General features: G+C 35.0%; 1 protein-coding gene across 1 annotated transcript in view; it reads left to right on the top strand.

The window, feature by feature from the left end:
- Positions 1–17,117: 17,117 nt before the first annotated feature.
- Positions 17,118–22,397, top strand: part of TMC1 (transmembrane channel like 1) — a 194,583-nt gene continuing 189,303 nt past the window's right edge. Inside the window, exon 1 of the mRNA XM_049770815.1 lies at positions 17,118–17,175. Coding sequence (XP_049626772.1) covers positions 17,118–17,175 — 58 coding nt within the window. The remainder of the gene's footprint in view (positions 17,176–22,397) is intronic.

Genomic DNA, 22,397 nt, shown 5'->3' with positions numbered 1-22,397 from the left:
ACTCTTCTTGCCACTGATGTCTCCTGTTTTCCTTCCTCATGTCCCCTCCACCCCTGCCTTACTCTACTTACTCTAGTGTAGGAAAATTGCTTCTCTCTCTCATTCTCTCTCTCCCTCTCTCTCTCCCTCTCCCTATCTCTCTTTTTTTTGACAATGTGGTTTACACTATTATTAGTGGAAGGGTGCCTTGTCTGTTAGTTGCTCCAATTTTAGTGCTGAGTTCTTGTCCAGAGTGATGGGTTTCCACTATCTTGTCCTAGTAGAAATTTCTCTAGCTACACTCACTACTCTGTGGTGAATTTTTTCATTACTTATTATTTTTCTGACTTGGCCTACTCTTGTCTCTTTTCCATGTATATATTATGTCCAGAAAATTCTGTGTATGTGTAACTTTCAATATATAGCATTTTTAATGGATATGGCATATAAAATGTTTATTTTGATAAATGGTATCATAGAAAATAAATGTTTAATTGTAAAAATATTTTGTTCTCAAAATACAATGGGAAAATTTCATAATCAGAATGATAGTTTTCTATAATTATAATATCATTGTCAAGGTAAAAATAATGATGAATATTATTTTCATTTTAATATCAATTTGCATTATTTAAAATATTTTGAGAATATTCCATTTTTCTGATGAATAATTATCATTGTAATTCTGAATATAAACTGCAAAAGTGAGACTCAATGAAACTCTACCCCCACCTTTCTATAATTTTACAAAATTTGTTAGAGATTTTTAAATATGGAATTATTTTCAATAAACTTTATTTATCACATCATTATTTGCAAGTTCCTAAGGAAAGTTGTCAATATCAGTACTGGTGTTGTAATTTTTCTACACATTATATATTTAACTTATTCTTGTATACACAGCTCTCTTTTTCCACAAGTTCAATGCACAGGTTGTTAATGGTTTGTTTACTGTTCTTTCTGCAATACCCAAGACAATGACTGATACATGCCAAACATTAAATAAGATTTGCTGAGTGAATGAATAGTAGAAAAATCAGTAAACAGATAAAAGGTTTTTTAAATAATAGTCATCAAAAGTAAAACTCCTTGTAATGAGCTTCAGTTTAAGTTATATAAATAAGAGTGATAGGGGCTGGAGAGATAGCACAGTGGTAGGGCATTTGCATTAGATGAAGGACAGTGGTTCAAATCCCAGCATCCCATATAGTCCCCTAAGCCTGCCAAGATCTATTTCTGAGCATAGAGCCAGGAGTAACCCCTGAGTGCTGCCAGGTGTGACCCATAAAACCAAAATAATAATAATAATAATAATAATAATAAAAAGAGCGATAGAATGAGACAGAATTGTTTATCTCTGAGATCTTTGTTTCTCCTGAAAAGTAGGATAAGAAATGTTCGTACATCTGTTAAATTTCTACAAAAGTAATATAAATTCAAAAATTGTATATCTCTTATATGTAAATATAAGAATCTGAAAAACTCTAGTAGGTACAGAGAGGAGAATGACAGATACCAGGTATTACAAGTAGCAGGACTATAAAATAATAATTCTGTAATATGATGGCTGTGTTAACTAACAATAAGAAGACAGTCATTTACAGCACATTGCCATATTAAATACACAGTACTGTATGTTTATGTTTATGTGATAAATGACAATAGAGTAAAAAATAAACATTAAGAGAAATTTTTACAAAATTTATAAAGGAAAGCAATTAGGTGGTATATTGCTTATTTATTGCTGATTAACAAATCACCCCCAAAAGTATCAAACTAAAGCCACAACAATTCATTATCTCACAGTATTTATGGCTTAGGTGCAAAGACTCAAGGCGGCGAGGGAGGCCCAAGGCTCCCAAGGCCCAGGGGTTGCAAAGCTTGTAGGGGCCCATGTGGTCCAGCTGCCAGGTGGGGCCTCGTGCCCACTCAGGGATGCAATTTCTAATGACTACCCACCTGGAACTGAGTGAGAGAAAGAGAGAGCGAGAGAGAGTGAGAGAATGAGAGAGAGATACTTTTTATTCCTCCTGGAATATGAGACCTGCCGCCACCACCTAGGGTTCCTGAGAGAGAGGGAGAAATCAATTCACAGGCCAGAGGTGGCTGAGGGAGACCCTGGTATAATAAAGAAAGAGAAAGGAATAGATACAAATCAGGCAGCATCTCTCCAATGCTTTATCTCTGCCCTTCCACCCCCACAGACCTGCAGGTGCTGATCTGGTCACTATCCTGCCCCCCAACTGTCCAAGTTTTTCCTTTTATATCTGGCATGACAAAAGGCGTGTTCAAGGGGTGTATCCAGGGAGCATGTCCAGGTTCATCTGTCATTCAGTGGTATTATCCAAGGAGCATGTCCAAGTCTGAATGCCATACATCAACAGAGTCAGGAATCAGGTTCAGCATAACTAGGTGGATCTGTTCCTATGTATAAGTTTATATTAGTTTGTTCAAGCTGCCACTCACACTTTCACAGACACATTTTGTCATAGGTTGACTTAAAGGACCTAATGGTGCTAAATTACTACAGACAGACTTAAATAATAAAAAGTAACCTTGCAGTTTTGAAAGGTAAAAAGCAAAAAAAAAAAAAAAAAAAAGTAAGGAAACACATCTTGGTTTCCTCTGTGACCCCTTGCTTAGCCTGGCAGCTTCCTTTTCCTCATATCTTCATATTCTCTTCCCTCTGCTCATATATATCATTGTGTGTGTGTGTGTGTGTGTGTGTGTATGTGTGTGTTTTGAGCCCAAATACCTCCTATACACTGGCAGATTATTGAATCGTAGAGATAGTACTTTGAGTAGGGCATTTGTTTGCACATGGTCAAGTTGGGTTTCATTCCTGGCACCCCATATAGTTTCTTGAGGCCACCAGAAGTGGTCTCAGAGTACAGAGTCTAGTGAAAGCCCTGAGTATAGACCACCATAAATATCCCAACAACAATTTTAAATAAAATAAAAATAAACAAATTGGCCAGATTATGTTAAGACAAATTCTAACAACATTATTTTAACTTGAAAATATTTTTGACATTTCTAGCTTGAACCTCCTGAGGTAGTATGAGTTAGGACTTTAATAAATTTGGAGATGATAGCTATGTCTATAATAGTCTTGCAAAAGGCAATCATTAACCCAGGGGCTGTAGTTTCATCCAGTGGACTCTCTGGGAGAAAATGAGCTTTAAAGATCACTCATGCTATTATGGGTAGGTCTCAGTTTCTTGAGACTTCAGCTCTTTCTCTAGGTGATTCTCCATAAATAAGCTAAGGGTCTGCTCATGATCCAACCACTATTTTCTCTCAAGGATAGTAATCTAAGAGAGAGCCTTCAAGAGAAAATATTTTATAACCTGGTCTTTAGCTAGCATGCCATTATTTCTGCCATAGTCTATTTTCATGGACCTAACTTCTCTAATAAAATGAGGGAGATGATCCTATGACATTACAAAATCTAGGAGATAAAATCATAGTTGATTCTGAGGTTGCCCCAGGCAGTTACATTAAAAGTAAAATTTCATGCTTCAAAATTTATGTATTTCTGTTGCTTAAAATATCAACTCTTTAGTGAAATGCATTTAAGTATTTTAACAACTGTGATAGTTGAAGAGGAATTTCATTTCCTAGGATTGTGCTATTTGTGTTAGAAAGACATTTGCACTTCTTTTTCAAACAAATTTTTGAATATCTTTAAATATTGCAAACGTAATTGCCTGAGAGTACATACTAAACTAAGAACTTCAGGAGTAAGTGTAGCAGTGGACTCTACTTCTGGTGCTATCTACTTCCTGATTACTACATTTTTTTTTCCTTTTTTGGGTCACAGCCAGAGGCTCAGGGGTTACTCCTGGCTATGTGCTCAGAAATCGCACCTGACTTGGGGGACCATAAGGAACCCTGGGGGTATCAGACCTCAGTCTGTCCTAGGTAAGAGAGTGCAAGGCAAATGCTCTACCATTTGCATCACCACTCTGGCCCCCTGCCTAATTCATTTTATAACTTTTAATAAATATAAATAAATTATATTGGTTTATGATTACCACAGAATAAATGATAGTTATTTAAAAGGTACAATTCAGTGTGTTTTGACAAATGAGTATTCTGTGAAACTACTATCACAATCAATATATAATATACTTTAGCTATCCTCAAAAGCTATCTCTACTTGGGGCCAGAGCAATAGCAAAGAAGGTAAAAACATATGACTTGCATGTTGCCAGCCCTGGTTCAATCCCCAGAATCTCATATCGGACCTCCAGCCTAATTTCTGAGCAGAGCCATCGTAACCCCTGAGCACTGCAGGGTGTAGCCCCCAAACAAACAAACAAAAATTAACAACCAAACAAAAGTTATATCTATATCTAAGAGATTTTAACACCAAGCAAACATGGATTCTGTCAGTAAATTATGGTTAATATAATCTAGAACTTCATATAGTGGACTCATACATTCTATATGCTTCTGTCACTTTATTTCATTTTATTTATGCTTCTAAATTTTGTTGTTGGGGATTAAAAATAACATGTTCTGAAATTTACCTACATTATTGCATGAGTGGTAATTTGTTCTCTCTCATTGCTGCTATCAGCCTGTATAAATTATGCCACATTTATACAGCAATGCTCTTATTGGAAGACATTGGATTGCTTTTAATTCTTGGCCATTACGAATACTTACTTATACATTAAATTTAATTAATTTACTTTGATTCATTTAAAAGGCAGAGCTTAGGGGCCCGGGCGGTGGCGCTAAAGGTAAGGTGCCTGCCTTGCCTGCGCTAGCCTTGGACGGACCGCGGTTCGATCCCCCGGTGTCCCATATGGTCCCCCAAGCCAGGAGCAACTTCTGAGCACATAGCCAGGAGTAACCCCTGAGCGTTACCGGGTGTGGCCCAAAAACAAAAAAAAACAAACAAAAAAAAATATAAAAGGCAGAGCTTAGATAACAGGTGAGAAAATGGCAAAGGGCTATTTGTACAAGAATATCCATTTGCATATGAAAGATGCAGACTGCCCAGAATTGAATCTTGACTGGTATTTTACAAGTTGTGAGACCTTGAACAATTCATCCTAATTTTGTTTATTTTATGTGCAAATTGGAAAATATTATAACTTATTTATTTGATCACTGTAATCATTACTGTATTTTCCAGCATATAAGACGACCCCTAATTTTACAGTTAAAACATAGGTTTAGGCCTATATTTGCTGTATAAGACAGAATGTTCCTGTGCTGCACCTGTATCTTCCACAGTGAGCCAATCACAACAAGCAAAGGTCCAAAGGTTATACTGTAATAGATGTCCTCTCTGACTCTGGCCAATCTGAGTGTAAATCTGGCCAATTTACAGTGTAGTGGCCAATTTACAATGTAAATTCCAGTACAGAACACTGTATAATTTGCTTGCATAAAAAGCCTGCTTGGATTGGCTGAGTTAGAGAGGCGGTCCAAGCAGCCTGGCAGTGATTGGTGCAGGATCGATCGAGTTGGAAAATTCGTTTTGTGGCAATATTCAGACAAATTTCATTTAGCGGCATATTGAAACACTTTTCGGGATAAACTCGGCGTATAAGACAACCCCCGATTTTCGGTTGACTTTTTTTTGTTTCAAAAATCGTCTTATACACCGGAAAATGCGGTAAATGAGTTAAAATACATAACAATTCTTAGACTAGGGTCTGACACAAAGGGCATGCTAAAGAAATATTATTAAAAATAATAAATAATAATAAACAAATTAATAATAAAGAAATATTGTCACCTCCTCTTCTCCTTTATATAAAAGAGATTATATGTAACAGGTCTTCAATGCCTTAATTCAAGCATAGTAAGACTGAAGTAAATTGAGGTAAAACCTGAAGCCAGGTATTATCCCCTGGCTATCTCAGACAGATATCATGAATGTTCATTGCTCATAAATAATTCATAAATAGTTTACAACAAAAGGACATAAACAATATATAGCATGGAAACACTAATAAATAATAAGCATATTATTTAACAGAATCATTATTTTGTTTGTTTGTTTGTTTTAGTCACACCCAGTTATGCTTTTGAGTTACCACCAACTCTGCACTTAGGAATCACTTCTGACAGTGCTTAGGGATCAAATGAGATTCAGGGCAATAAAATCAGGTCAACAACATGTGAAGCACATACCTTTCCAGGTGTACTATCTCTCTTGAGCCCACAGAATTATATTTAAAAGAAACATATATTAAATTTTTTGCCAATGAAAGAAAATGACATTTGAATTTAAGCTTAAGACTATAGTTTTAATATGTTAAGATCATGAAATAAGTTACTGCAAGAATATAAAAAAGTACAGAAATACCTCCCTAAACAATATTCAATGATGGTAGAGCATAAAGAATTGAGTTAGGAGGCAGTGTGAGTTGGAACAACAAAGGAGGGTTAGGTTTGTGCCCAGTTGAGATACAACTTTAATGTCAAACCTTGGCATTTGCATTACACTGTGTTTTCACTAAGATGGTTTTTAAAAAGTTGGGAGTGGTGATAATGTGAAAGTAAGTTGGGAGAGGGAATTTTACTCATAGTTTGAGGAGCATTCAAATACTATCAATAAGTCATATCTCTTTCAGCTTAGACTTCTCTAATTTGACCGTTTATAGCTGTGGGTAAATTATATAGAAAAAAATTAAAGAAAAAATTGGGGGCAGTAGTGATTGTACAGCATAGGGCATTTGTGCAGGATAGGGTACTTGCCTTGCATATAGTCAGTGGTTTGATCCACAGCTTCCTTTATGGTAAAACGAGCCTGCTAGGAGTGATTTCTGAGTGCAGAGTGAGGTATAAGCTCTGATCAAAGTGGGGTTTGGCCCATAAACAAAATAAAACAGAGAGAGAGAGAGAGAGAGTGAGGAAGAGAGGACACACACAGAACAGTATCCCCCTCAAAAAAATACATGACTGTGTATGTATGGTGTGGTCATGTTTCTATTTCTAAAGTTGAATTGAGTTTGGTCATGTTACTATTCTATTTCTATTCCAATTTTTAAAGCAAACATATACTGAGTATGAAATGATGGTTTAAAATAATACATTCTGGTGGAAGCTACATGATAGGAGGCCAGCTGAAAATGCGCAAGAAATGTAGAGCCTGATTGCCACTGGAACCCTAGTAAGTGGCAGCTGCTATCCTGACCATCAGCTGAGGGTTTTGAGACCAACCTTACCCAGAAGCATCTGCAGAACCTACATGATTGGAAGTGAACTGTAATCACACAGAAGGATGGAGCCAGAGGAACCCAGCTCTAAGTTTCACTCAGCCACATAAATCTTCTAGTCAATGACCCCTAGCACAACACTAGAAAACATCAAATTACAGACTCAACAATGTGGAAATAATGCAGGACAATGAAGAATGGAGAATGAAGATGGCAGCTCTGATGACATGAAAAGTGCCAACCACATATTTAGCTTCTCAGATAAGGAGTTTAGAGAAGAAATATAAAGGATGTTCATAGAACTCAAAGAAAGCATAAATGGAGCTGAATGAACCACAAGTAAGAATAAAAATTTATAAAAATAGAAATCAGAAAACTCCAAACTGAAATAACAGGACTGAAAAACTTGGAAGGCAAAATGAAAACCTCAGTGGAAGACTCTTCAACAGAGTAAAAAGTATGTGAGGAAAGAATCAGTGAGCTGGAAGATGAGATGCAAAACAACTTCATACAATAAGAAAGAATGGAATAGAGCCTTAAAACAAATGATCAGACAATGAAAAAAGTCCTCAAAGGAAGTGAACAGATTAAAATAGAAGTCTTGGTTAAACTCAACAAAAACAATATAAGAATCATTGGAGTCCTAGAGACAGAAAAAAAAAAACCCTAGGAATAATCAACGATCAAGAAAATCATTGCAAAGAAACTCCCATAGCTAAAGAGTACCAGCTAAAAGAGATCTGAAAAATAAAGCACCTAAGACACCTACTAGTCACAATGATGAATCCCACAAATAGGGATAGAATACTGAAAGCAGCAAGATCAAAAAGTAAATTACATCCAAAGGAGCATCCTTAAGATTTATAACAGACCTATTGTAAGAAACCCTCAGGCCAGAAGGCAGTGGTGGGGCATAGAAACAAAACTCAACGAAATGAATGCTTTGCCTAGAATACTGCACTCAGCCAAACTCACTTTCAAGTTTGAAGGAAGTATACATAACTTCATGATAAACAACATCTGAGAAATTTTACAAACTCAAAACCAGCCTTAAAATAAAAATTTAAAAGTCTACTTTAAGACAAGACAGATGAAAAGATACAGCAAACTCCTACACAAAGATGACAATAAATCCCATGACAATTATTTCTCTCAACGTCAATGGATTAAATGCATCAGTTAAGAGACACTGAGTGGCAGAATGAATCAAAAGAAGAATCTAACGTTCTGTTGCCTACAAGAGACATTTGAATAGTCAGAATAAACAAAGACTAAAAATTAAAGGTTGGAGGTCAATTATTCAATCAAACAACTCCCTTAAAAAAGCTGGAGTAGCCATATTAATAGTAAATGACACAAAATTTAGACTTAGAAAAATTGTAAGGGACAAAGAAGGACATTTTGTAATAATCAAGGGATATGTACAACAAGAAAAAATATAACACTCCTAAACATATATGCACCCAATGAGGGCCATCAATATATTAATACAGTTGTTTACAAATCTGAAAGAAGATATCAATAGCAACACAATAATAGTGGGAAACCTCAACACCACCCTGTCACACCCTGCTTGATAGGTCAACCAGGTTGAAATCCAATAAGAATATACTAGTTTTGAAAAGAGAACTGAAAAAAAGTGGTCTAGTAGATATATGTACAGCATTCCACCCCCAGAAATCTGGATACAAATTCTTCTTCGATGCACAATGGTCATTCTCCAGAAAAGACCACTTGCTGATCCTTAAACCATACCTCTACAGAATCAAGGGGTTAGAAATTGTACACATTATCTTCTCAGACAACACTGCACTGAAATTAGAAGAAACTATAAAGGGACACAGAAGAAAAACTTTGACACCTAGAAATTAAACACCTCATTACTGAACAACCAGTGGGTCAGAGATTATATCAAAGAGGACATAAAAGATTCCTGGAAAGAAATGCAAATGAAGACACATATCAAAATTTGTGGGACACAGCAAAAGCTGTACTAAGAGAAAAAATTTTAGCTTTGCAAGCACACATCAGGAAGTAAGAAGGAATCTACATAATGATACAGCATATGTAATTAGAAAATGATCAACAAAACAAAACGCAAATTGGTAGGCAGAATGAAATAAAGTTTAGAGAAGAGATCTATGGCATGGAAATTCAAAAAACAATCCTAAAGATCAACAAAAGCAAAAGTTTATTCTTTGAAAAATAAGCAAGATTGATAAACGACTAGCTAAACTTACATAGAAGTGGAGAAAGATAAACTTAATAAACTGGTTTAGAAATGAAAAGGTGGAGATCTACAGACACTACAGAGATTCATAGGTAATCAGAGACTGCTTTGAAAAACTGTATGCCACAAAACATGAGTAGCTGGGAGAAATGGATACATTCTTGGACTCTTGTAATCTTCCCTGGTTAAACCAGGACAATCTGTATATTTAAACAAACACATCACTATTGAGAAAATTAGAATGGCAATCAAAAGTCTACTTTTCAGGCTTTCCCAGGAAATTAAAGAAAGAGAAACAGTCCCAAATAGTTTCTATGAAGCTAACATCACCCTGAAACCAAAACCAGAAGGAGGGGGGAGAGGGAGAGAGAGAGAGAGAGAGAGAGAGAGAGAGAGAGAGAGAGAGAGAGAGAGAGAGAGAGAGAGAGAGAGAGAAAGAGAGAGAGAGCATTAAGGCATGCTCTAGCATAGGATCGACTGCGGTTTGATCCCCTGGCATCCCATATTGTCCCACAAGCCAGAAGCGATTTCTGAGCACATAGCCAGGAGTAATCGCTGAGCATCACCGGGTGTGGCCAAAAAACCAAAAGAAGAAAAAGAAAGAAAAGAAAGAAAGAAAGAAAGAAAGAAAGAAAGAAAGAAAGAAAGAAAGAAAGAAAGAAGAAAGAAAAAGAAAGAGAAAGAAAGAAAAAGAAGAAAAAAAAAAAGAAAAGAAGAAAGAAGAAAGAAAAGAAAGAAGAAAGAAAGAAAAAAGAAGAAAGAGAAAAGAAAAAGAAAAAGGAAGAGAAGAAAGAAAGAAAGAAACAAAGAAACAAAAAGAAAAAAGAAAAAAAGAAAGAAGAAAGAAGAAAGAAAAAGAAAGAAAGAAAGAAAGAAAGAAAGAAAGAAAGAAAGAGAAAACTACAGACCAATATCCAGGTGGCAGGCTACAAAATTAATATGCATAAATCAATGACCTTCTTATAAACAAATAATGATAGAAAAGAAATGGACATTAAAAAAACACAATTCCATTCACAGTAGTGCCATGAAAGTTCAAATACCTTGGAGTCAACTTAATTAAGGATATGAAAGACAGGTACAAAGAATACTCACTACAAAAGACTGCTTCAAGAAATAAAAGAGGACACAAGGAAATGGAGATACATACCCTTTCATGAATTGGAACTAATATATCATTAAAATGGCAATATTCCTCAAAGCATTGTACAGATTTAATGCAATTCCTCTAAGGATACTCATGGCATTCTTCAAGAAGTATATAAAACACTCCTGAAATTCATTTGAAGCTATAAACCCCCAGGGATATCTAAAGCAACCCTAAGGAAAAAGATGAGACTCATCACTTTTCCCAACTTTATATTGTACTACAAAGCAATATTCACTAAAAGAGCATGGAAATAAAACACAGACCCTTAGATCAGTCAGTGGACTAGACTTGAGTATTCAGAGACAGTTCCCCAGACATACAATCAATTAATCTTTGATAAAGAAATAAGAAACACAAAATGGAGTAAAGAAAGTCTCTTTAACCAGGGTGCTGGGACAATTGGTAAGCCACATGCAAAAAAGAAAACTAGTAACTCCATCTAACACCATGCACAAAGGACAAATCCAAATGGATTAAAGACCTTGTTATCAGACTTGGTACCATAAGGTATATAGAAAAACATGTAGGTAAAACACTCCATGATATTGAGACCAAAGGCATCTTCAAGGAGGAAACACCACTGTTCAAACAAGTGGAAGTGGACATAAACAGATGGAACTATATTAAACTGAGAAGCTTCAAACCTCAAAGGAAATTGTGAATTAGATACAAAGGCCACCCACAGAATGGGAGAAATTATTTACCCAAAACCTATCAGATAAGGGACTAATATCTAAGATATACAAGGTACTGACAGAACTTAACAAGAAAGAAACATCTACCACCATGAAAAATTAGGAAAAGAAATGAATAGACACTTCTTCAAAGAAAAATACAAAGAGCCAAAAGACACATAAAAAAGTGCTCCACATTATTATTCATCAGGGAGGTGCAAATCAAAGCAACAATGAGGTACTATCTCACTCCACAGAGACTGGAAAAACAGTAATAATCAGTGCTATTGGGGATGTGGATAGAAAGGAACTCTCATGCACTACTGGTGGGAATGCTGTCTAGTACTCAATGTACTACAGTCTTTATAGTAAACAATATGAAGAGTCCTCAAAAAACTCGAAAATGATCTACCATATGATCCAGCTATACTACTCCTAGGAATATATCCTAAGAAGACAAAAACACAATACTAATACAATTAAAAAAATGCCTTCTGTACACCTATATTCATAGCAGCATATTTACAATAGCCAAAATCTGGAAACAATCCATATGTGCAACAACAGATGAATGGCTGAAGAAACTATGGTACATATACATATGTATATGTATGTACATATGGAATAATATGCGGTCATCAAAAATGAAGTCATAAATTTTTCCTATATATGGATGAAAATGGAAACTATTATGCTGATTGAGATAAGTCAGAAGGAGAGAGATAGACAGAGAATAGTACCACTCATCTGTCAAATTTAAGAAAAATAAAAGAAAATATTGTAATATTAGTCAGAGACAATAGAGATGAGGACTGGAAGGACAGGCCCATGATATGAAGCTTATTACAAAGAGTGCCAAGTTCAGTTAGAGAAATCACTATACTGACAACTATTGTGACAATGGTAGTGAGTGAGAGAAATAGAATGCCTGTCTCGAATACTGACATTATACTCAGCTGGAAATGTTAAGTTTGATTTTGAAAGTATTAGACTAGTTTGAGGCTAGATGGCTAGTCATAATGCAATTATTACATTATTCAGGATTCTCCAGAGAATCAGAAACAATAATATAATAAAATAATATATGTAATTTACCTAATAATGCAAATTATATGTAACCATATACTATAAGTATTAATTATACATGGATTTATTAATGTATAAATTAATGCATTTAGTGGGTTACATGCCTGATAATATTTACAGATTACTTCCAGCTTTGTCCTAGAATGTAAATAGTTGTGCCTGGTTCTACTAGGATAGTACCAAAGATTGAACCCAGATTCACACATGCAAAACATGCTATCGAGTGATTTGTATGTATGTATGGCATCAAGTGGATCTGTTTATAGGGTCCAAAGATACTAAATTGTGTTATTATAAAAATAGGTAACTGAAAACTGTAATTGACAAACTGAAGACCCAAAGGTACCTAAAAGATTAGTTCCACTCTTAAGGCCGAGAAAGAGCTGTTGTTTTAATTTGAGTTGAAGTCAGAAAAATGATGATATAAAATGGTATTTAAAGACAGCAATCAGAAGAAAATTCCTTTACATAATTATTTTGTTTTATTCAAAACTTCAATTGATTGAATGAAGGCCCATATCACACTAGTAGTGAGATCTGTGTTTGAATATTTAATGCCTGAAATGACTGTATTGTGAGCAACTTAGTAAATCATGGTGTGATAATAAAAATTAGGGGAAAATAATGAATAAGATCTAAGAAATTTATTACAGTGAGTAAGGCTCTGCATTTGCATTAGCCTTTAGGTTCTATCTTTGGTACTATCTCTGGCACCTCTCTTCTGGGCACCAATGAGGAGTGACCCCTGAATACAAAGCCCTGAGCTTGTCTAGTGTGGCTCCAAAGCTAAACCAAATCAAAAGAGAAAAAATGAAGAATGTAAGAATATTTGGAGGGAATCAATATCTTATTATTAGTTGTTTATTCATAAGAGTTCTTTTTTTTTTCAGCCATCTTTCCTCCTGCCAACTCTCTATGTGGGCCAATAGTTCTTATTGTCTAGAAAATGCTATTAGACTACTATAAGACATTGGGGTCAACATTTATTACTAGGTGCTTTTTCAAAAGTTCTTTCCTTTGATTAAAAGGATAAAATAATCTGGTGAATGGACTAGTGAAAATTTTCAGTATGTGGTAATATAGATGGTAAAAGAAGGACTAAATTGAGAGGAATAAATCATGGCAAAATCTTTTGCTACAGAAAGATTAATTGGAAAATGAGGTTTGGGGGAAAAGGCTACTAGATTTGGTGATTCCAATTTTCAGAGAAAAATCAGTCAGTGTAAGCTGAGCATGCGTTACAAACCTGTTGTCATGTTACTATGACATGAAGGTGTACTAAACCATCAGGGTATTCAATTTTATTTCTTTTTATCAAGTCACAAAACTTGTCACAAAATTTTTAGAGAGCAAGGCAGGATGTTGGGACATGCCTGGAACTTGAGGTTATAAATTTGATGGTGTTAATGTCTTTAATGGTTGTGGTTTATTGTTATGCATTGGCATCTTTGACCAGATTAAATAAAACCAGATTAAAATAAATCCAGATTAAAATAAGATCATAGTTTTCTGTTTCACTTTGGATTAATGGATCAGGCATAAGGAATATGGGATGATCGCAAACCTCTTCTCCACTAAATGGCACAAAATATTTGCTTTGAACAGTTTTAGATCATAGACCTCTTCACTGGGTGTCATTTGTTCAACTGCCTGGTATACTTTTTGACCTTCACTCTGATATAACTTGGGAGGTTGATCTTTCAAGTTCTTAATAGATCACCTTGATTTCACACTTCTTTTAAAATTAGATTTGACCATTGGGAAGCACTAGTCAGGTTGGAAAGATGAAGGGAGGGAGAAATTTAGGTGATATTCATTCCTTCGTAGAATGAATGATATTCATTCATTCGTAGTATTTATGAAGACCATATTGGTTCTCTTCCCTCAGTAAAGAGAGTAAGGATGAACTAGGTTTCCCTCTTTTTCTATTTTATAAGGACCATACCCAACAATACTCATACACCTAAAGGCCACTGCACAACTTGGCAAAGTCAGCACTCTGTGAGGTAGTGCACTGAAGGACATAATTAAACTCAAGGCCTCATCCATGTTAGATATGAGTTTTACCATTTGGGGTAATTTCCCAGCCTAATCAACTTCTTATAGGCAATTGTAAATTTTCTATATGTTATCACACTTTTGAAATTGCCTACATATATTATTTTGTATATATTTTACTTCTTCAAATTTTCCAAAGTTGAATGCTCTGTCTGGAGACTGATCTGATACTTTTTATGTAAATGTAAGTATAAAAACTCAGTCAATCCATTTTACCTAAACTATTATATAGATTCAATTCAATCCTTATCCAAATGCAGACAACAGTCTTTATGGATTTAGATCAATTATAAACTTTATGTGAAACCAACCATCAAAGGCTTAGCATAGCCAAATCATATTAAAAAACAAGAAACTGGGAGGAGGCATCTCAGTACTTAAATTTAATCTCTACTACAAATCCATAGTGATGAAAACAACATGGTATTGGAACAAAGACAGACTTAAGGCAAATGGTTTAAAATAGAAAATCTAGTGACAAATGCCCAAGCATATGGTCAATTAATCCTTAAAAAAGAAGCCAAGAACCTGAATGGAATACCATGTTTAAGAAATAAAATATTGATCCATATTCACACATTACATAAATGCCAATTCAAAGTGGATTAAAGACCATAAGATTAGACCCGAACCCATAATGTTTATTGAGGAAAACATAGGTAGAGCACTTCAAGACTTAGACCTCAAAGATGTCTTTGATGATAAGATGCCAATGACAAAAACTATAGCATCAAACCTAAACAAATGAGACTACATCAAACTAAAAAGTTTCTGTATGTCAAAAGAAACATGGCTAAAACCATAAAACAGCTAAGTGATTGGGAGAAAATTTTTTCACTCAACTCATCAGATAAAGGTTTTATATCTAGGATACTCAAAGTATCCATAAAGGTTAAATCCACAAAACCTAAAAACTTAATCATAAAATAAAAAGAGGAAATGAACAGATGATTCTCTGAGGAAAACCAATAGATGGCCAACAGGCACATGAAAAAATGCTCATCATCACTTATCATTAGGGAAATCCAAATCAATAATAAAAAGATATCATCTAACACCAATAAGCATGGCACATACCAAAAATTAAAGAAACAATCTCTGCTAGTGGGAATGTTGTGAGAAAGGAACCATTATCAACTGCTGGTAAGAATGCTACCTGGTCCAACCCTTATGGAAAACTGTTTGAAGATTTTCAGTAAACTCAAAATTGAGCTACCATATAACTCAACAATCCCTCTCTTGGGTATCTATCCCCAGGATAAAAAGACTTTCATCCAGGGGCTGGAGCGGTGGTGCAAGCAGTGGGGCTTTTGCCTTGAATGTGCTAACCTAGGAGGAATCGGGATTTGATCCCCCGGCCTTCCCATGTGGTCCCCCAAGCCAGGAGCAATTTCTGAGCTCATAGCCAGAAGTAACCCCTGAGTGTCACAGAGTGTGGCCTAAAAACCAAAAAAAAAAAATAAAGACTTTCATCCAAAAATATATATATGCACACCACTATTCATCGCAGCACTCAATACAATAGCTAAGACTTGGTATCAACCTAGATGTCCAACAACAGATGAGTGGATCATGAAGATTATCATAGCTATAGGAAATGATACAATCATGCAATTTGCTGCAACATGTATAGAACTGGAAAATATGTTAAATAAAATAAGCCAGAACAATATCAAATAAAAAACAATATGTTATTTAGAATAACTATATGTATATATACATGTAAATATATATACATATGTATACATGTAAATATATGTATTTAGAATAACTCCATGAAGAAATGCAATGGGACAAATGGGAGTTGTCTTGAACACCCTTGGTCTAAGAGTATAGCAAGTATAGCAAGTAGTAGCAAAAAAAATTGAGTGGAATAGTAAAAACAAATATAAAAGAATGGGGACCAGGGACCAAGAAATCTCAGGTGCATTGGTGGTGTTAAGAAAGGACACAACTAAATATCCAAGCTAATGGCAAGAACAATGGAAGCAAGAGAAATAACCTTTAACAATTTAAACCTAAAATGGTCTTTTTATACTGGCAGTTTGGGGATGCAGGTGGTGTTATGAGATGTACTTGGGGAACAGTGGTGAAGAGAGGTAGACATTGGTGATGGGACTGGCCCTGATTCATTGTGAAGGAATCCAACTATGATCCAACTATGAAAGTCTTTGTAAATCACAATGGCTTCAATAAAATAATATAAAATTAAAAAACCTCAGTCATTACAAGCATTTCTTTCTTTCTTTTTTTTTTTTTTTGGTGGTTTTTGGGTCACACCCAGCACTGCTCAGGGGTTTTTCCTGGCTCCGTGCTCAGAAATTGCTCCTGGCAGGCACGGGGGACCATATGGGATGCTGGGATTTGAACTGATGACCTTCTGCATGAAAGGTAAACGCCTTACCTCCATGCTATCTCTCCAGCCCCAAGCATTTATTTCTTAATCTGATTTTATTACAAAAGAGTTTGATAAATTTATTTTTCTCCAAAAGAGCCAAGACAATACACAAGTCACAAAATCTATAACCATTACTTGACTTTGCTATTTTAATGAGAAGAATATTAGTGAAGAAATATATAAATGAGAGTGACTCTGTTCTGAAGAACTTTGTTAAAAAAAAAAAGACAGTAGGCTTGTCTCTAAATTCCTACAGCTTAACCTATAGTTTTCTGACTCTGGTCTATGGCATTTTATAATCTTAAAAAATGAGTGGTTCTGAACTTTTAATACTGTGCCCTTCTCAGGGCATTTGGCAATGCTTGGAGATAGTGTTGGTTGTCCAACTGGAGAAGAAATACTACTGGCAGCCACAGGTAAAGATCATGAACACAACTTCAACAATCTACAGATCACAGAACTGATTTATGACAAAGAATACTTGGCCCCAAATATTAACACTAGGAAGGTTAAGAAATGCTGATCTTGAAGAGTTTAAGGACATTATTACTTTGCTCAGCATGCCACTGTTGATAGTAGAAAGAATAATTTATGAGTGAGGTCCCTATCTCCCAATTCTAATTTAAATATATTTTATGACACTTACAAAAATAAGATATGTTGCATTTATTTATAATGTGATGCTTTATTTTACCATTTTTCCATCCCTCATATTAGTCATATTAATCTAACTTAATTTATACCTATTACTCTGTTAGTATCTTTGGGTTGATAATGAAAATATATATGCCACCTCTAATAAAACTATGTTTATTGAACATACTAAAATTGTTTGTTGCATTTCAGTGCTTGCTGATTAAGATGAAGACAGCTTGGTGAAAGAATTAGTCTTGATCCAACAAAATATATATGATTATGCTATCAGTATAGGGGGTGGGGTCCATGAAGCGTGAGGATATTGAGTTGCTGAAATTGACAAATAATTTGATTCTGTAAATGGGTTATGTTTTCTTCATTTGTTTGTGGGAAGGTGTGTTAATGAGGATGAGATTTATGAAGGCTTCAGTCATAGAAGAGACTGGAGGCATTTTATTAATGGGAAAAGGAAGATAGAGTGACAGTCTGGAAAATAATGGTTACAAAGTGTTTGTTTCGAATATGCCCTTGAGCTAGTTTTTTTATTTTATTCTTCCTGGGATCTCTGTTTAAGACAAACTACCTAAATATTTCAGAAATGAGAAGAATAGATAACTCTGACATGGATTATTATACTATGAGTTTTAAGTTAACCTATTTTTTTTTATCTAGAAGACAGACTACCATAATATTTTAGAGAATGAGAGGAATGGATAACTCTGACATGGATTACTATACTGGGAATTTTAAGTTAAACTATATATTATCCAGAAAATAACTGAGCCAAAGGCTGCACTACTTGTTCTCTCTGAATTGATATATCTTTTGATGAATGGCTTTGTTTAATGACAAAGGACAATGGTTCACCCCTCTCTTTCCTCACCTCACGCACATACTGTTAATTAGAAGCTAAGTTGAAATGCAAGGTCACATGGAGGTCTTTGTCTGGATGATGACATAACTTTGCTCAGCTAGAAAGCTTTAAAAAGATGCTCAAATGTTGGAATCACTTTTTTATTGCAACCAAAGCTATTCCTACTAAGCAGAAGCAAAGAGCTTCCTGATCCAGAAGCAAAACAAAAAACAAACAAACAAAAAAAACCCCAAAAACCAAACATAGAAATGGCCATTATTTAATTAAAACCAAGTTTTGAATTCTGAAAACAAAACTGAGGTTATGAAGTTTGTGAGGGGTATTGGGGGTACAGAAGCAAACATTGAGCTGGAAATTATATCAGGAGAATCATGATGGCTTTTGCCACTTGGGTGGTATTAGAAACACAGTAGATTTTACATTGTTATACCAAAGCATAAACATTAACTCTCTTTAACCTGAGCTCTAGTAGAGCAGTTAGGGTGCTTTCCTTGCATTCTCCTGACATAGGTTTGACCCCAGCATCCCAATAGATTCCTTAAGAAATACCAGATGTTCACGGTGTTTAAATAAAGATAATTATAAAAATAATCAGTATCAATTTTCATTTCAAAAGAGATGTAAACCAAGCTGTGAAAAGTTATGGTTATACTAGCCATGCATCTGAAAGCTGGCAATCTTGGGAAGAGAGGGAGGACCAAGTTTCCACCCCACTAAAACCATGTCTGCTGCACCCATCACCCACATTCACCACTTAGCCAATGGCCCAACTTCACTCTCTTTGACTACTCTCTGCAGAAACAAATTTTAACCAAACTTTGGGTATGCTGGTATTTGAGCTGACATCACCAGGATTTATTTTGAAGTGAGTGCAGACACCCTTTTCCTACCTTCTTGTACTTCCAGAAGCCTGGCAGCTATGCCTCACAAATATAGTATGAGCAATTGTGCTTGGAATATCTGGACCATGAGGCCACATTTGTGGCTGCACAACAACTCAATTTTTATTTAATACTGTCATCCCATAGAAACACATCAATTTAAATGCCAATGTGTATGTAAAGCCACCTAATGTTCAGAAACAAATGAAGTAACAGAATGGTCAACTAGCAACAAGAGCTTACTAAACCTTCTGACAATGACTTAATGATATCACTGGAGATACAATAATTTTCCAAATTTGCTTGTTGTTGTACTCTTTTTTCTTCTTCCTTCTCTTTCTTTCTTTCTTTCCTTTCTCATTAAACAATTTCTCTCCTACTTGCCTAGAACAAATTTATTATGAATATGATAACAAATTTATTAATAAGCAATTTATTATACCAACAGTGTGATATATGCTCTTCAAATAAAGTAAGTTAAAATTACAAAAAAAAAAAAAAAAAGAAATACCAGATGCAAGTCCTGAGTGCAGAGTCAGTAGTAACCTATGAGCATTTCTAGATGTGGCCCAAAATACAAATCATAAAAAGCATTAATACTCTTGCAACTGTGGTGTTTCCATAATAAAACAAATGTTTACATTTTGTGAAACTACAAAATACATAAATAAAATGAAGCATTTCTGAAAAAATTTAAACTAAGGTGTCAAAAGAAAGGAGGGACTAAAATTACACTGCCTTGGAATTTTTCTTTCAAGGTCATTCACTGTGGGATTTTGAGCCAATTATATAACCTGTTCTTACTCAATTTTTCTTTGTCAGCAAAGTGATAATGACAATACTGATATTAAGATCTATATAGTTTATAGGGTGAATTGCAATAGTAACACATGTAAAATATTTAGTATATTACCTGATATATAGGAAATGTATTAGATAAAATTATAACTAGTGTGGATTAGTTAACATTTGCTAAAATTTTACTTAATATTTTATTACTCTTCTTTCATTGATAATTGTCAAAATTATTTTAAAGCTATCATTCAAATATTAAAAGCTCCACAAAACCTAAAAAATAAAAAATTGAACCCAACTACCATCCTGTGTGTAATCGTGATGCTTAAATAAAGATATTATATACAAAATTAAAATTAAAAATAAATTAAAATATTAAATTCATTAATTCATAATAAAACAAAAAATGGGGAGAAGAAATGGACAGACATTTCTCTGAGGAAGACCAACAGATGGCCAACAGGCACATGAAAAATTACTCATTATCACTTATTATTAAGGAAATCCAAATCAAGACAACAATGAGGTACCATCTTACAGCAGTGAGGATGGCACATATCAAAAATAACGGGAGCAATATCTATTGGTGGGTTTGTGGTAAGAAAGGAACTCTCATCCACTGCTGATGAGAATACTGTCTTATTCAACACCTATGATTACGGATGGAGAGTTCTCAGTAAACTCAAAATTGAGCTACAATATGACCCAGGAATCTTTCTCTTGTGTATCTATCCCCAAGACAGAAAAACATTTTTCCAAAAGTATGTATGCACACCACTATTCATTGCTAATAATTTTGTAGCCTGACACTTTGCTATATGAATCTATTGTTTCTAGAAGCTTTTGGTGGTGTCTTTGGGGTTTTCTAAATGTATTATCATGACTTCAGCAAACAGTGAGAGTAGAGGCCCTTGATATATTTTTCTTGCCTAAACTCACTATATTGCATACATAATTTATACTAGCAAAGTAATATTTTGCATTATGTAAAAATAATCTATAAATATTAGAAATTGGTGTGGGTTTGGCTACACCTAGCAATTTTATTTTTTTAATATAAATTCTTTATTTAAGCACCATGATTATAAACATGATGGTAGTTGGGTTTCAGTTATAAACAGATCACCCCCCTTCAGCAGTGCAACTTTCCCACCACCAATGCTCCCCTCCCTCCTTCCCATCCCCTGCCTGTATTCCAGACAGGCATTTTACTACAGTTAATTTTTTTTAAGTTTAGCAAGCTGTTTTCTTCTTTTTTCTTTCTTCTTTCTTTTTTCTTTTTCTTTCTTTCTTTCTTTCTTTCTTTCTTTCTTTCTTTCTTTCTTTCTCTTTCTTTCTTTCTTTCTTACTTTTTCTTTCTTTCTTTCTCTTTCTTTATTTTTCTTTCTTTCTTCTTTCTTTCTTTCTTTCTTCGTTTCTTTCTTCTTTCATTTTTCTTTCTCTTTCTTTCTTTCTCTATTTCTTTCTTTCTTTTTCTTTCTTTCTTTCTTTCTTTCTTTCTTTCTTTCTTTCTTTCTTTCTTTCTTTCTTTCTTTCTTTCTTTCTTTCTTTCTTTCTTTCTTTCTTTCTTTCTTTCTTTCTTTCTTTCTTTCTTTCTTTCTTTCTTTCTTTTCTCTCTTCTTTTTCTTTCTCCTTCCTTCCTTCCTTCCTTCCTTCCTTCCTTCCTTCCTTCCTTCCTTCCTTCCTTCCTTCCTTCCTTCCTTCCTTCCTTCCTTCCTTCCTTCCTTCCTTCCTTCCTTCCTTCCTTCCTTCCTTCCTTCCTTCCTTCCTTCCTTCCTTCCTTCCCTTTCTTTCTTAAGGATAAGTGTTAAAAAATACAGAAGTAACGATGTGAGAGTGGTGATTGCCATTGTTTGTATAGGCACAGCAAAATATGAGGAAAATGGGAAAAAAAGCCTTGACCTAATTACAAGGAGGCCTCACCCCTGACATTTTCTGGCATAAGACGGACTCTGGGCTCCAGGCATACCAGGTTCCCCAATCCCTGAGTCTTTCTCCGTGGTCCCGGTGAAACTTTTTTGCACATTAGCTGTTGTTGGTGTCAGGTTCCTGTAGTTAAAGATTCTGGCTTCTGCACATTTCCTTCATCGAGTCATGTTGATGTGGAACGTCCTCTAGTTTCACTTCACCATTAGATGAGGAGACACCTGCCCTGAAAGCAGGATTTTGCTGTTGATAATTAGTCTGGGTGTTAAGAATGCACTCTTTGGAGTATGTCAATGCCAGAGCAGTGGTAGGGTCTTCCCTGGTAGAGGTTTACTTCCTGCTAATGTTATAGAAAATTGTGGTTGTTTCCATAGATTGTATCCATTGTTCAGGGATGTATAGGCAACGCCCATTCTTCTGAGGCCTGAGCCAAGTTATTATGCCAATGTTCAGGGTATAAGGCCTAACTGCATTACAAAATTTGTGTTCCCATCTCTATTAGATAAGAACTTGTTTGCATAATGTA

This window comes from Suncus etruscus, chromosome 3 (genome assembly GCF_024139225.1).
Source record: "Suncus etruscus isolate mSunEtr1 chromosome 3, mSunEtr1.pri.cur, whole genome shotgun sequence".
Taxonomy (NCBI): Eukaryota; Metazoa; Chordata; class Mammalia; order Eulipotyphla; family Soricidae; genus Suncus; species Suncus etruscus.
The sequence above is the reverse complement of the archived record's forward strand: the minus strand, read 5'-3'. Positions and strand labels throughout refer to the sequence as shown.